We start from the raw sequence: 16826 nt of genomic DNA, 5'->3' as shown, positions 1-16826 counted from the left end.
ACAACATAATATGTGCTGGGGAGCCTCAGCTCATGCATGGTCCCTCATCCCACTGCCTCCTTGCCTTCTTGAGATGGGTTTCTTGAGATGGGTTTTTTGCTCCCAAACCCATACCCAGTTGATGTGGAGAACAAAGGCAAAAGAAACGTAGGGGGAAAAAATGAAATTTCTTTTGCAGCCCATTGACAAGTACTTAAGACAGGCAGGGAGACTTTGCTTCAGGAACTCTACTGCCTCAATGTTAATACTCTGCTAGAGGCAAAAGGTAGTCTTAGCTGGACATTAGCCCAACCTCCAGGATCCTGTAAGTCTTCTTTAACATATAAAAATCCCTTTGGAAACTTCCTTTACCTTTACCTGGCCCACTGATATGCATCTGGATGGTCTCAGGATTAAGGTAGTACTAGACAGTAGTAAATGGCCTATCCCTAACAGCAGCTAGCACTTCAAGATCCTGGAAACCTTACTTCCAAAATTCCCTACAGATTTACACTATCCCTAACCCCCTCCCAACTTGAAAGTATATAATCAGTCATTCCTCACAACCTCATTGCAGCTTTCTGCCCATGGTCCTCTCCTGTGCTTTAATAAAACCACCTTTTTCGCACTGAAGATATCTCAAGAATTCTTTCTTGACCACTTGCTGCCAGACCCCAAAATTTCACATCACAGTGAACACTGCCACCCTCTACCCACATCAGGGACCTGGATGCAGGTACCAGGAGAATGCATGTACCCTAAGCACCAAGTAGCAGGATGGGGTATGGGGTGCCTGTGGGGTCTCCATCCACCTGGTGAGTAGCCCCATGCCTGAAGCAGTATGACATTAAATAGCAAATTAAAAACGTGACAGTTGAGAAAAACCACAAAGGAATATAAGTGGCTTCCTCCCACCCACTGCCTTTTAAACAAGGGGCCATGCATTCTCATTTTGCACCTAGCAAATTATAAAGTTGGCCCTGGCTGATCCTCCATTCTCCCCAGGCAAAATGTTTCCAGTATGTCTTTTTCTTGGAGGCCAAGGAAGAAGCCTCTTAAAGTGCAAGAAAGGATCCCACAATCTCAGCCAACCTACTGCCACCCCCAAACTCTGTTGTTCAAGTATCTTTACTTGCAGGATTATTTGGCTCAGAGCAGCTGTCAGTCCTCTTCTGGAGAAATGCGTAAAGCAAGCATTGTACTTCCATTGTTTCCTATGCATACTTTTCAATCTCTGTAACCTTTCTCCAGAGTAAAGGAATGCCAGGAATGGAATAACTGGGGATCAGAATGAGGCAGGGGCGCCTGGATGGCTCAATTGGTTGAACATCCAACTCTTGATTTTGCCTCAGGTCCTGATCTCAGGATAGTGAGACCAAGTCCTGTGTCGGGCTGCACTGGGTGTAAAGACTGCTTGGAATTCTCTCTCATTATCACCCTCTGCCCACTTCCTCTCCTCCCTCAAAATAATAAAAATAATTTTAAAATAAAATTAATTAAAACAATAAAAAGGAAATGCAAAAATAGAGCATAGCTTCCAGGTATTATTAAATAAAAGAATAATTTTAACCATTATATGCCAAGAGAGGATATAATGCAGCAATGACAATAATTTGTATTTATCGCAAAGTATCTACTACTACTGAGTTATAAAAATGGAGGGGGACATATATCCCTAAAATGTAATAAAAGAAGTACTTGCACCAAGCACAGATTCCAAAGAAAGGGCCTGGAGGTGTGTCCTGGGCTTGCTGAATGAGGCCTCCATTTGTAGGCAGACATAATCTCCACAGTGAGCATAGAGACAAATGAAAGCTCTGTTTCCTGCTCTGTGTGTCTTGGAGAAAGAAGTTACGTCATCTCAAAGACCAACCGGCAGAATTAGTGCTAGTGATGCTACATGGAGAAGTGATTTGTTCATTCTGTCTCTGCCAAGATACAAGAAGAACTATCTTAGCCTCATGGAGTCACATCAAAGAATCTTGTTCCTCCTCCCTTTGCTTCTCAGGAGCAGCGAAAGCAAAGGGATGCATCTGGCCAGCACAAAATAAATAAATCAGAGACTTGCAGAATCCCAAATTTGGAATGGAGCTTCAAGATCTGTTTCAACCTCACTCTCTGCAACATTGCTTCTGCCAAGTGCAAGGCTCCAACTTGGTCCAATAAGGAACGGGGCTAGGGATATTTGAGCCAAAGTGAGCAAGAAAGAGAAAAGTTGGGATGTCAGCAGGTAAACCTCAAAGGCAAAGAGCGTCTCCTTCTACAAGTTGATACTCACTCCCAGGGCCCACACACACTGGGCAGCAGCTTCCTTCAGGGATGGATTCCAGCTCCTGTGGTCCACACGACAGCGGTGGGCATGGCTGGGGGGTGCATCGGACTTCCCCGTGAGTACAAGAGCACACACTGCACGGGGGGTAGGCCCACTCTGTCCCATGCTGGGTGTTGGGGAGAAAAGAAAAAGGAGGCTATTGTCAGAATATAGCTTTCATTTGACCAAACAGAAACAAACCTCTAACACAAATCAAGGGACAGTGCTCAGCTGTCTGGAAGGCAGACAGCTTACAAGGTTAAGACTAGGGTTTACAACGTCCTGAGTCAGAGACCAATTAAAAAACTGAATTTTCTTTTCTTTTCTTTTTAGTATTCCTAAGATTTATTTTCGAAAATTTCAGAAAAACACAGAAAGAAAATAAAAAGCATGCCAACTCCAATCACTTAAAAAATTCTATAAAGCCTACAGTAATAGGGACACCTGGGTGGCTCAGCAGTTGAGCATCTGCCTTTGACTCAGGGTGTGATCCTGGGGTCCTGGGATTGAGTTCTGCATTGGATTCCCTGCATGGAGCCTGCTTCTCCCTCTGCCTGTGTCTCTGCCTCTAATGAATAAATAAATAAATAATCTTTTTTTTAAAAAAAGCCTACAGTAATGTATACACACACATATATCCTGAATTCTTTATAATGTTCCTTTTGTTTTCAATAGCTCTCACTTTGATCCTCCTCCTTCCTTCTTCCCTCCCCCCCCCTTCTTTCTGCCTTACTTTTTACACTGATTAGTTCCCATATTCCTCTTTTCTTCTCCTTCCTTCCCCGGCCCCCATCTTACTCTCTCCTGTTCCAATGATCTCCTGGTCCTGGGGGAAAGTATGATAGCCAACCAGTTCTCCCACCAACCACAGAGCCAACTCAGAGCCCATTTATACACACAGAATGTTGCTAATCTGCTTTAGGCTGGGTACGACCTTCCCAAAGCTAGGATTGTATCAGTGATTTAACAGATCCTTGTTTTGAGTTATATGACTCACTGAGTATCAAAAATATTTAAATGAGCCACACTCAAATGGGATGCAGAGCAAGAGGGGGATGAACCCTGAATGTAAAAAGCTAAAGATATGTTGACTGCTGAGGGAAGTTGCTGTCAAAATATGTTATGTTCTCAAAGGCAGAATGGAATAATAGTGGCCTTTTGCAAGACATAGGGGGGAAAATAATAAGCCTAATGAATGTAATTTTCCTCTTTTGACATTTTCTTAAATATACTGGAAACTGCTATCCTTTGCCTATATTAAATGTAGCATATGATGATAACTGATCCAGCCCAAATCATATATAGATTTCTATTAAAAACATCACACATTCCAGGTGCTCAATCACCTAAATATAATCTGGGGATTACAACTGTGTCGACTGAGAAGCACAGAAAATCAATGTCTTCTTGCTTCTCCTCAAGCCAGAGTCCAGAATGGCTATTCATCTCTCTCAAACACAAAAGAACTGTCTTAACCTAAACAAGTCAGTACCCCATTATTCTGCTAATTACAACCAAGTTGCAAGGATGCCAAGTCTGACATTCTGGAATTAATAATAACCTGTACTATTATTATAATAATGGTAGTAATAGGTAAGTCACAGCCATCCAATTATTTGGGAACTGAGTCCTCACCTCTCCATCACGAAGATTACCTTCTTCTAGGTGGACTACTGAAGCACAAGAGAAAAATAATGCCAAGTATGCATGGAGCCAGATGAACTGAGGGTCTCCTTGGAGGTTCCCAGCTCAGCCCTCCCTGCTTTGGGAACTGTGAGTGAGTGACTTTCTAAATCTCAGATTCCTGGCCTGAAAAATTAAAATGGTATGACAACATTCCCCTCAGTGGGTTATTATAAGGATAAATGAGGTAGTTTGTTAAAAAGCGAGCAAGGGGGGAGGGTGGCAGGTAGAGGATGCTCAATCCTCTCTCTTCCTTCCACTGCATTGAGTTTACAGCCTTCCTCCTCCTGTTCAAGCCTATATGCCATCTGTGACTATAGGAATGGACATAATATCAAGGCCAAGTCTTCTACCACCAATTTTTACTTCTGCTATAACTAACTATAAAATTTCAAATTTGGTACAGCATATAAATGGGCAAGCCCCCAACATGGTAATAAACTATTGACTGATATAAGAGAGGAAGTAATTGACCTTTATACTTTGAAAAGCCTAAGCATAAAAGCAAAGAAAGAAACTGTAAGAGAAAATTTGATAGGTTCTAAGTTGAAATTTTAAAAGTCTGTGAAAAATACATTATAAAGTTAAAAGACAAATGACAAACTAATAAAAATTACAAATTATATTAATCAGAACTAAGCTCTATGATGTAAAAGCATTTACAAGCAATAAGTTAAAAAAAATCCAACAGAAAAATAACAATAAGCTTATAGAATATTAACATTATTAATTTCAAAGAAAGATTAATTAAAATAAAATTGAGTAACACTTCTTCATATCAGATATGGGGAAGTTTTCAAAATTCCTAGTCATGTTGGTGAAGCTGCAGTGGAGTGGGATTTTCTCCTTCATAAAGCCTTCCCTCTCTACAGCACCTGGGATACTCAGCTACGTGGGGCCTAACCAAGGTAACCATACTTCAAAAAGAGGCTACAATACCCGTGATACTCCCACTGGATTTCTCATTAGACAGAGACAACTTAAAATTGAATTTTAATGACTACAGATGTCACAGCTTCAATACTCAAAATCTTTAAATGCTTTGACCTACTAATTTCAATTTAAGAAGTTATCTGAAGAAAATGATCAATGATACATGCAAAAAGTTTAAATACAAGGAACTCCATTACACTGTTCTTTATTGCAAAGTTGGAAATATTCTCATGAAAGTTAGAAACTACCCAAATGCCTAATAATAGGAAATCATGTTGTCCAAGGGTGTACCAGGGAATAATTCACAACATGTTATATTAAAAAGTAAGATATAAACTGCACACACAGTGTAAATACATAGAGCTCTACCCATCTACTCATCTCCACTACTACTGCCGCTCCAAAAAACTGAGAAAACAGCAGCAGTGATTTTCATAGTTTGGGAATTACCAGTGATTTTTTTCTGCTGGTACACTTTTTTAGTTTTTGAATTTTCACCATAGACATATTTTAACTTTTGGCATCAGAAGGCAAATTACTGCTTAAAATATCAAATAAGGGATGCCTGGGTGGCTCAGCGGTTGAGCGTCTGCCTTAGTCCTGATCTCCCGGTCCCAGGACTGAGTCCTGCATCGGGCTGCCTCTCCCTCTGCCTGTGTGTGTGTGTGTGTGTGTGTGTGGTGTCTGTCTGTCTGTCTCTCATGAATAAATAAAATCTTTAAAAAAAAAATAAAGTATCAAATGAATCATTCTATGTCTTAAAGTAAAATGCGAAGGCTGCATATGAAACAGCTTAAAGTGAACTTTCTTATTCTATTAAAAGTTAGGAGGTTGCTTCTAAGCATCTTGACATTTCACTTCATTAAAACAAGAGCTTGGGGCAGCCCAGGTGGCTCAGGAGTTTAGCGCCGCCCTCAGCCCAGGGGGTGATCCTGGAGACCTGGGATCAACCGAGTCCTACATCAGGCTCCCTGCATGGAGCCTGCTTCTCCCTCTGCCTGTGTCTCTGCCTCTCTCTCTCTCTCTCTCTCTGTCTCCCATGAATAAATAAATAAAATCTTTAAAAAAAAAAAACTGCAATCACACCACTTTCAGACAGAGACCACAAAAGTGAATTACAATAACAACCTGTCAATCACCAAAATTTTTTCATCTGTAAAAATGAGAGGGCTGTGTTAATTTCTTCAGTACCTTCAAGCACTCTAATGATGTGAATCTATTATGTAACTCAAGAGACACAAAATGAGGCAGGATATTCTCCCTTCACAATAAGCTTGAAAATTATGGGAATAACGACAAACATTTGGTAGGGGGTTTCCAATGCTTGATGTCAAAGCTACAGAGGATCAGATGTTGATCCAAAATGCACAGAGTGATGGAGACAAATTGTCCCACTGCTCTCTTGGGAAAAAGTCACATAAGTCCCCAGTGACGCTGCTGTCAGCAGAAGGAGACTAGAAATCAAGGGGTTTGGCACATGTTGACATATATAATTTTAGTGTAATAGCAATAATTATATATAATATATATATAATTTCCTAGTGTTCTCTATGCTCATTTACAAAAGCCTTATTGTTTATAAACACTGTAGCAGCAAAGAGAGCTTTGTAAAGTCAAGGAATAATAGATAAACACAGTAATGCTCCCAGATCTGGTTTTAGCTGTGTCATCCTAACTTCATTAATACCTTTTGAAAATACGAGATTTTGACTGGGGACAAAAGTGCATTCTGCAGACAACACTTTCAATATGTTCTTCTGCATAGCCAACTAATAAGTCAGCCTGGCTGTTGACATAAACCCAAAGGAAAGATAAGGTCATAAAGTATTTGCCTGGCTTGTTGATGGAACAATAAAATAATTTTTCTTTGTATAATCTGCTCCTGTTACGAAGTTATAGATTCAGAATACTAACTATCTGGGAATGTTGAGTGCACATTATAATTACATCCTCTACTTTGAAGAGAACAAGGCTGTGGAATTCAATATTCATTTCTACCTTCACACACACAAATTAGTGTTCCTTTTAGCTTCCCAGACAGGCAAAGCGAGCAGCCCTCTCCCTCTGTGCTCCTTCATTCAATTGAATGTGGGCACTAGGGCATTACCGCTTGCCACTTTCTTTTTCAGGGATGCACTATCTTCTCAGACCTGACATTATCTGGTGAAGGGATTAAATTAGTAAAGAAGAAAGAAAGGGGACTGATGGTCCTTTTCCCTCCCTTTCACAAGCTAATTTGTGGGGGCAAAGAACAAGGAAAAGCATTCCAACACTCTTTAGGAAAACATATTTCAGGTTTGTCTCCCTGAATGTTTGGCAAGGCTGGGCAGAGATCCAAACACTAATTTGAAGGGACAGCTTTGGGGAGGTCATGGATGAAATAGTCCCCCAAATGCTGGCTGTTATAAACCCATGTAAGACTCTCAAATAACCTGGAGGCAGCCAAAAGGCTCAAGTGTTTTCCTAAATTCCAGGGAAGATGTCGGGACTTGTCTTGACTCGTTAGAATGCCAGTTGTGTAAGATGCTGTCTACCCTGCAAGCAAAGGCAGTCCTCTGGTGAGGCAACACCAATTCTTTAAAGGGTGGCCTTCTGGAGCTGCCCCGTGTTGGACTCATCCTTTACTTTCCTTTGCTTCGACCCCATTCCTTGGACATAGTATCACTTCAACTAATTCCCCTCCTCCTTGTCACACTCACTCTATGCTAAAGCCTCTTGTAAAGCCCTCTCTTAGGGGAAAGCTTTCACCTTGGATCGTGGTTCTAAAGTTCTTAGAACACTGGGCTGTTTTGTAGCTAGAGGGAGAGAGTCTCCATGACCACCTCTTATATCCCCTTGGGATATAAGCCAGAGGCTAAAGACAAGATTACTGCTGTTCAGTGAGAGAGGAAAGTGCTCTGGATGGTTTCACAAGCAAACCAAAAGGGGCAAACACACACACACACACACACACACACACACACACACACCCCAAACAACAAACCCTTCAAGAGTCAGGAGAAAAAAAAACTTGTGATACAAGAGACATGGTGAGATTCATAGCAAACCCAGAAAAGTATTTAAACCATGCAAGAAAACAAATAATATTAAGAAGGCTCTGGAAAGAATCTTGGGGAAATGAACAAAGTAAGAGAGGAAGGAAGGGCAGAAAGAGAAGAAATGTGATCATTTTGACTTTATTAAGATCAAAATTAGATTTTTTTTGTCTTGACTTAAAAAAAATCATTCTTAAAAAAAAAAATCATTCTTCTATTTCAATTTGAAGTAGACCACTAGAGAATTTTTCCTTCAAAATACAGTTGCTGAAATTCAGCCTTTCTCTCACTTACATCAAGTACCAGAAATATAACATTTTTGAGGAGTACATTTTGAAAGCTGCATATGGGAAAAGGACACATGGATATGTTCTTACCCAGTTTAGAGCTTTCCATGTGATGTATTACAGCAGAATGGGGAGGGGGGAGGGGGAGAGGCAGGAAGAAGGAGCGCTTTCCAAACTCCTCCAGAAAAAGCTGGAGGCCAAGCAGATTTCATTTCTTAATTAATCCATCAGCAGACCTCCGGTCCTAGAACCACCCAGCTACAGAAGTAGTTGGTCAATGACCAACGTGCCGTTGGAACACAGACATAGATAAGTTGGAGAAAGGATTTATTTGCTCGTTGTGTGAATCCTGCAGTCATCAACGTTTACTGAGCACCTACTCTGGGAAAAGTTCAATGCTAAATGCCTGATTAGGTGGGTGGCAAGGAAGATCACTACAAAGATGCAGAAAATACTGTCGATGTTCTCAAGCATTTTAGGCCAAGATAAGACAATAGCACGTGTGCACAAATATAACACAAGAGAACAAATGATGAATGTCATTAGAGACTTAGTGAATTTTGATTTTGTGTGTCCCTAGAATTGCCACTTACTTAAGATACCTGATTGTCCCTTGACCTTATTTTGGATCCTGTATATGCCTTCATCTGAGAGATTCAGTGTGGGTTTGACTTTATACCACATACCTATTCAAATCCTTACCACCTGGCATTACTTCTGTCACCACTGTGCTCTACAACACTTTTCATTTCACAGGCAATCCTCTTCGGTGGCATATACCACTCTTCATAACACAGACTGAATTGAATAGCTAAGGGTGATACTTGCATGGTATAAAGACATTCCCACCATAGATCCTGTTTGGGTGTCTTTCAGCAACTTCCTGGTAATTACCAGACAATGACTCAAAGAAGATGATCCTGTCCCATGGGGAAAGTGCACTAGGCTCACTGAGTTTTAGGTACACACACTGACTAGCAGCCTAGAGTGGGTATATCAAATCCTGCTAACCCAAATGGGCAGAGGCACTAACCTGGGGAGAGTTTTGCATCAGGTAGAAGATAAAGGTTAAAGCAAAGAGCCTCTTTCCACCACATCCAACTTAACCTACTGCCTGGGGGTAATCTTGAGGTATAAGCAAAGATGAACTGTGTCCATTCCATTTCCAAGTTCCTATTATAAACCTTGCAATGGTACTTTTTAATCAGGACTTAGTGTCTATAAATGAATCCTAAAGGATCTGGAATAAGAAAGTATAATAAAAGAAATTGAGGATTGATTTCTAATACTGTGGTTCTAAATGGGGTAGATGCACTGTTGGTGGGAATGTGAACTGGTGCAGCCACTCTGGAAAACTGTGTGGAGGTTCCTCAAAGAGTTCAAAATAGACCTGCCCTACGACCCAGCAATTGCACTGCTGGGGATTTACCCCAAAGATTCAGATGCAATGAAACGCCGGGACACCTGCACCCAATGTTTATAACAGCAATATCCACAACAGCCAAACTGTGGAAGGAGCCTCGGTGTCCAACGAAAGATGAATGGATAAAGAAGATGTGGTCTATGTATACAATGGAATATTCCTCAGCCATTAGAAAAGACAAACACCCACCATTTGCTTCAACGTGGATGGAACTGGAGGGTATTATGCTGAGTGAAGTAAGTCAATCGGAGAAGGACAAACATTATATGTTCTCATTCATTTGGGGAATATAAATAATAGTGAAAGGGAATATAAGGGAAGGGAGAAGAAATGTGTGGGAAATATCAGAAAGGGAGACAGAACGTAAAGACTGCTAACTCTGGGAAACGAACTAGGGGTGGTGGAAGGGGAGGAGGGCGGGGGGTGGGGGTGAATGGGTGACGGGCACTGGGGGTTATTCTGTATGTTGGTAAATTGAACACCAATAAAAAATAAATTAAAAAAAATAAATGGGGTAGATGAGCATATTGCCCCTTAGGGGCAAATCTGGCCATGTCTGCAGACATTTCTGGTTGTCAGGACTTAGGGTGCTACCAGGATCTAGTGGGTAGAGGTCAGGGCTACTGCTGAATATCCTACAATGCATAGGGCAGTCCCCAAAACAAAGCCTATAATGTCATTAGTGCTAAAGTAGGGAAACTCTACCCTAATGGAAAGAGCACTGAATCAGGAGTAAGGGTTCTAGGCTAGGTGATGCCACTTATTAGTAATATGACATTGGGCAAGTACCTCATCATCAATACAGGAGTAATAGTATCTGCTCTATTCACTCAGGGTTGTCTGTAACTATTGAATGAAAAAAATGTGTGTGGTACACAAGACAAAGTGGCTTATTATTATTCAGCATCATGCCTTCTTCAACATCAATATTCTCAAACTACTCTTTATACAGACACAAATTCAATCTACAAATATTTACATAGGACCTATGGAATAAGTAGAACTGTTTTAAATTTATTCAAGTAACCCAAATGCCCATGGAAATCAAATGCCCCTCAAATCAAGCTTTAGGTCCTCTGCAGCCCAGACATTTAAAAAAAAAAAAAAAAAAAAAAAAAAAAAAAAAAAAAAGACCTCTCTTGCCAACACAGGTTTAGCAGTCAGCTTTCCTTCATCAATGATCTACAGGCATAGAGTCAACAATAGGTCAGAAAACACTTACCGCATAGATTTTCTTTTCATGATGGCAAGATCCAGGAGTCTGCAATACACACTCAGGGCAGCACTGGTTGGCAGCTATTTGAAGCACTTCTCCCTGAGCATTTAAAAACAGTTCAGCGTAAAACAGTGGCAACAAACACACTCAGAGTGGCTCACCGGACCCCAAGTCATCTCAGATTCACTAAATTTCATGAGTTTCCATGGGTGACAACAGACAGGATAAACCAAATAAACTGACAAAAAAAGGATTCTGTCAAGATGAGCTTCTCTCAAAGTTAAACCAAAGCCCCTTGAGAAAGTAATTTCCCTGAAAATTGTCTACACCTCGTCACTAGTAATGAAGTGGGGCAGTTTATTCACTAGAAATGCTCCATCCTTAACACAAGGAAAGAAGTTAGGGTAAGAGAAGGGCTGTATCTCCCCGAAGGGGTTGTTCCCCTCTGCTGAGAAGACTTGGGGTCAGGGAGTGGGGGAATGGGGTGGCCACAGAGCTGGCAGGTCTTTCAGGTATCCTATGGAGACCTGATGCAGTCAGCAGGGAGGGGAGGCTGAAGCTCCGATGTTCGCTTTTACTGGACAGAGTAGCGAGGCACACAGGGCAGGAACTGAAGGACAAAGCTAGGGGAGGAACAGCATTGGTGTGGAGGCATCATGTGTAGGGTGGGGAGCCAGGTAGAATTCCTGAGCTCCAATAAAGATCTACATTGTTTTCCAGGCCTTCTGTAATTCCAATAGTGTTTTCTATCAAGATGTGATACTATCAAGGGAATGGGCTACCACATGATATCCTAGGATTTATTGGGAAGTTGTCATGTTAACTAACCATCCACTTGCCACTGCGAAGAATCCATCTATCCAAGGGTCATTAAAACTGTGGAGCAAAGATCATGTTTGTCTTTGGGGCCCAATGATCCTCTGACTCATCTTGCTTCTCCACTTAGATATCTTAGTGTTTCCACAAGTCTTAAACATGTGACAGGATGGGTAATGAGTGATTTTGACCAAAAATGGTAAAAGAGCCTGCATCAGCCAGGGAATCATGGCTTGTCCACAGAATAAAAGTCTACAAAGAATTTATCCAGTAGAATGAAAAAAAAAGTGTGTGTGTGTGTGTGTGAGTGTGAGTATTAATGTTTCATTGGTATTTGGGGCTGCTTCCATTAAAATAAAAAACTGTACCTACAAGAGAATTCTAATTTTATATAACTACATCCTTAAGAATGGGTGAGAAATAGGACTAAGATTTTACCACTGTTCATCCACTAAACAGATAAATACAATTTTATCTAGCAATACTGAGCACCAAATTCTTCCTATTTGCTTGATAAAAGATAAAACATACAATATGAGGTTTTATAAAATTGTTCATACTATGTGACATTAATGACTTTTCAGAAAAATGCCCTCTGAACCCAAGAGGAAACTATACTTCTCTGATTTTCACTAGGTCAGTAAAATATAGAAACCACATTAGCCTCATTTGCATTAAGAATTTCACACAGAAAATAAGACAATCCAAGTGCTGTTTATATTCTAACATGGAAGCAGGGACCAAGGGAGAAAGGCAGGTAGAATGGAAGATTTCAAGGAATATTTTGCATCTCCAAACTAGTTTTTTTCTATAAAAACTGATTTTCATATTTGGCCCTCAAAAATCATTTCATAAATATAATATTCTCTACTTGTGAGTGGCAGTGGGGACTTAAGTCCCCAACTTAAGTCTAACTATTGCTGTGATAGAACATAAAAAAGGTGATTGGGACTAAAGGAAGAGCAAAGCACTGTGCATGTGGGAGCTTAGAGAAGGAGAGATGGAGCTCTGCTTTCTAACCATGTGACCTGGCATAGCCTTGTGAGCTGTAACACATAAGCTTAGGCTGCACATTGGGGAACAGTAGAAAGTAACCATGTGGGCAAGAGGTAACAAGGAAGATTGTTAGGCTTGCTGGGCAACACCACTTGCCCAGGATCTAGAAAAACCAACCAAAAGTAATTATGATGATTATTTGGTAATTATAGCTAACACTTAACTGGGTACTTAGAATCACCAGGTACTCTTCTAAGCATGTATGTGTATAGACATATACATACTTGTGTATATGTGTGTACATATATACATATATATGATTATGTGTGTATATATGTATGACACCTATGCAACTAATAATAGTATTTACCTAATTAAGTTGTAAGAATTATAGTATGCGTAATTAGGCAAATACTATTATTAGCTGCTTGAGGTTTGCAGCTGAACCCCCACCATGTACACAGTGTTCCTTTGTTGTTGTTGTTGTTGTTGTTGTTGTTGTTTTTCCCCCACAGTGTTCCTTTGTATGGCATTGTCTTCTACACATATATCTTCTCCAGAAATCCGGAGAGGATTGGTCCTATAGGACTGGGTTAAATAATCAAGGTTCTAAATACCTCTGTTCTGTTTTTCTCAATCTGTCTATCTCTTCTCTCCCTCTCTGTTCCTATTTAGCTACTTCTAGATTGACATAGGAAATGGATATAGAATCTATTATATATGGACAGGATGCATGGATAGATAGATAGATAGATAGATAGATAGATAGATAGATCTGTTAGAATTGCCATTGACAATAGGTTATTTCCAGTCAATCCACAAATAAAACAAATTGTAAAAGGGCTTTTAAACATTGTTAAAAGATGAGAGTAACAAAAGTTATTAATAATAATTAAAAGGTGCAATGGTGATTCATTAACCTGTGCCATAAACTAATGTAAGTATACCACAGCAGTTTTGAATAACAACACATGCTGCTAAGAAACACAAAGGAAAACTTAAAGCAACACAGTAGAGTAGAAGTTACATTGGGTAATGAACCAGGGACTACGGTTTTGTCGTGGCTGTGCCACTTACTAGCTCTGTGTCTCTGAGCAAGTGACTAAACCCCAAATAGTCTGTTTCTTTGTCTATAAAATGAGAAAGTCTGACTCCATGAATTTCAAAGGCTTCTTGAGTTCTATCATTCTATGATCTATTTCATTAGTTAAAATAAAGACCCAAGTACTCTGTGATACCCTCAACATGACCTTGGGGTTGGAAGTTTCTTATGGTTGGATCATCTGATACAACCCTCTCATTTTACCCATAAGAAACCTTCTTAGAGTTCATAGTCTTCAATTATGTCATTCTTATTACTATCCTTCACCAATTTTCTGATCACTCCTTTGTACTCACTAAAGACTTGGCTCAGTTTCTTTTTACACTACATCTAGACATGATTCTAGACAACTTCAATGTCCATGAAAGTGACATCCTATCCTTGTACATTCTTAAGCACCTCAATTCATACAATTGATTCCATTTCAATTCATTCCTCCACTTCACTTGAGCTCCCCATGGTCATGGTCAATTTTGGAACCTACCTACACTCCAAATTATTCTATACCAGAAAACTTCAACTCTCTGAATATGAACCTTCTGGGCTTTAGCTCTTTCCCACCCTCACTCTCCCTCCTATCATGTCCTTCAGAGAGCTCCTTGAACACCTTTTCCCTTGTAGTCATTCAGCCCCTAGCTGGCCTCATTTTCCTAATCATGTTGGCCTCAATGTCCAACACTTCCTGTATATCTACTTTTCCTCTCCATTAATATGGCAAAATCCCAATACCTGACCTATTCCACAATTTGTCTTATCTTCCCTTATACTTGGCTAGTAAACATTGCTTAGAAAATCACTCCATCATGCAGCTTGGTACCCCCACAGTTTCATGATCTCCTGCTCCCATAGGCCCTTAACATCACCCACAAATGCTCTATCTCCACCTTTAGACAGTCCCTTTAACCCCTCATGACAGCTCCTAAATTTGCTTTCAGTTCCCAACTGAACCTCTAAGGCTTCACAAAGTAAGATTAAAATATCATTAGATATGAACTATTTCAGTGCCCCGTCTCTTTTCTTACTTACAAATTTAACTATATCTGTATCTATCCATGACTCTTTCTTTTCACTTTTAGAGAATGAGGCTAACCTCCCCATCTCAAGCTCTGGATCCCATACACTCTATTCCCTAAAACCTACTCCTTCTAATTCATTCATTCTGTCTCTATCCTCCTTACTCCACCTCCCACATCTTCAGCTTCTCTCTCACTTCTAGGTCATCTTTCTTTTCCTCCTAGCATGATCATGTATCTTTCATGCTGATATCAAAAACAAAGCCCTCTCCCTTCTCTTGTTCGGTCACTCTGCAAGTATTGATTAAGTGTCACACACTGTGCTGTTTGACAGGCTTCAATAGTGAGAAGACAGAGGAGAAAGCAGACAAATAAATAGGCATTTGCAGTCCAGCCAGGGGCTATAGTAAGAGGAAGCACAAAGCACCATGGCAGCACATAGGAGGCTTGAAAGGTTGGGGATGGGAGGTTCAAAGGAACTTAATAGATGTACCGATGTCTGCCTAATGCCCCCATTTCTCTTCTATTCTCAGCAAAGATCCCTTAAAGAGTAGCCTTTACTTGGTTTCCTTTCTCCACTTTCCATTCACTCTTCAAACCTCTACAATATAGCTTCCTCTTGCACCGCTCTACTGACATCAACATCAGCTTTGGCCTGTGATCAACACTGTTGATACAAACTCCTTCTGGAAACTCTCTACTGTCCTGGTCACCATAATACCTCTCTCTTACCTCTGTGACTATGTCTCTTCAATCTTCCTAAGTTCCCTCTCTTATGTTCACCTCCTTGTAAATGACTGTGTTCCCCAAATTGCATCTTTGATCTTATACTCTTTCTAAAGGTTTATGCTACTGACTATATGCTAACAATACCCACATGATATTTCCAACCTTGTCTTCTCTAAGCTTTAGACTCATATATTGGCCGCCCTTTCAACATGCCCACCTGGCTCCTCCACAGATACTTTAAACTCAACATTCACAATGAAAGCATCATTTTCCTTCCAGATAGAATGCTTTTCCTCATTATTCTATATTTCCAAGATCAGTTGGTGGCTCAGCTAACCAACGAGTCATCAAACCATACATCTGGGAGTCATCTCTTCTTTTCCTTTCCCTCACCCTCCTAACTTCATATATTTCTGCTGGTTTATCCCAAGTGTTCTTGAGCCAGTCCCTTCCTCTTGAGCCCTATACTACTGGTGCTCTGATTAAGTGCTCCTCCTTTCATATGGATTATTCTGACAACCTCTGAATTGATTCCCACATTTCTAATATCATGCATTAACCTAGAAAAACCAAAGAAATCTTTTTATTTATTTATTTATTTATTTATTTATTTATTTATTTATTCATGATAGACACAAAGAGACAGAGAGAGGCAGAGACACAGGCAGAGGGAGAAGCAGGCTCCATGCCAGGAGCCCGACACGGGACTCGATCCCAGGACTCCAGGATTGCTCCCTCGGCCAAATGCAGGCGCCAAACTGCTGAGCCACCCAGGGATCCCCAGAGATCTTTCTAAAATAAAAGCTGGACATTCCACTCATATGTCTAAAATCCTCATTACTATTCTATTACTATTTATTATCTCCCAAATAAAAGCCCAAGTTCCATAGTACAGCATAGTACAAGGCTTTCCATAACTTTGAACTTACCAACTCTCTAGCCTCTTCTCTCATTCATTCATTCAACTGGTTAAAAAATATTTATTGAGTGCCTACCATGTGTCAGGTGCTATTGTAGAGGCTGAGGATATACAGTCAGTAAAGGAGACAGTAAACAAGAAATATCAGTAAAATATATAGTATATCTGATATTAGTGCCAGGAAGAAAAATAAAGCATGGAGGAAGGACAGGAAATATGCAGTAGGGTAAGGATTTACAATTTTAAATAAAGTGGCGTTCAGGCAAGACTTTCAAGAAGTTAAGGATCAAGTCACGTATATATCTGTATCTGAAGAAAAAACCATTTCAGAGGGAAAGGCAGGGTGCAAAGACCCTAATGGCAGAAGTGTGCCTGGCATCTCCA

The 16826-nt window shown here is 40.3% G+C and overlaps 1 protein-coding gene across 1 annotated transcript in view; it reads right to left on the bottom strand.

Annotated features, from left to right (window-relative positions):
- FRAS1 (Fraser extracellular matrix complex subunit 1) overlaps window positions 1-16826 on the bottom strand; it is a 435467-nt gene that overhangs the window by 264349 nt on the left and 154292 nt on the right. Inside the window, exons 4-5 of the mRNA XM_072810116.1 lie at window positions 10874-10966; window positions 2258-2417 (exon numbers count right to left, since the gene is read on the bottom strand). Of these exons, the coding sequence (XP_072666217.1) occupies window positions 2258-2417; window positions 10874-10966 (253 nt within the window). The remainder of the gene's footprint in view (window positions 1-2257; window positions 2418-10873; window positions 10967-16826) is intronic.

The sequence above is a fragment of the Canis lupus genome, chromosome 33, assembly GCF_048164855.1.
Source record: "Canis lupus baileyi chromosome 33, mCanLup2.hap1, whole genome shotgun sequence".
In the NCBI taxonomy this organism is placed as follows: domain Eukaryota; kingdom Metazoa; phylum Chordata; class Mammalia; order Carnivora; family Canidae; genus Canis; species Canis lupus.
This window is presented reverse-complemented; position numbering and strand designations above follow the sequence as displayed.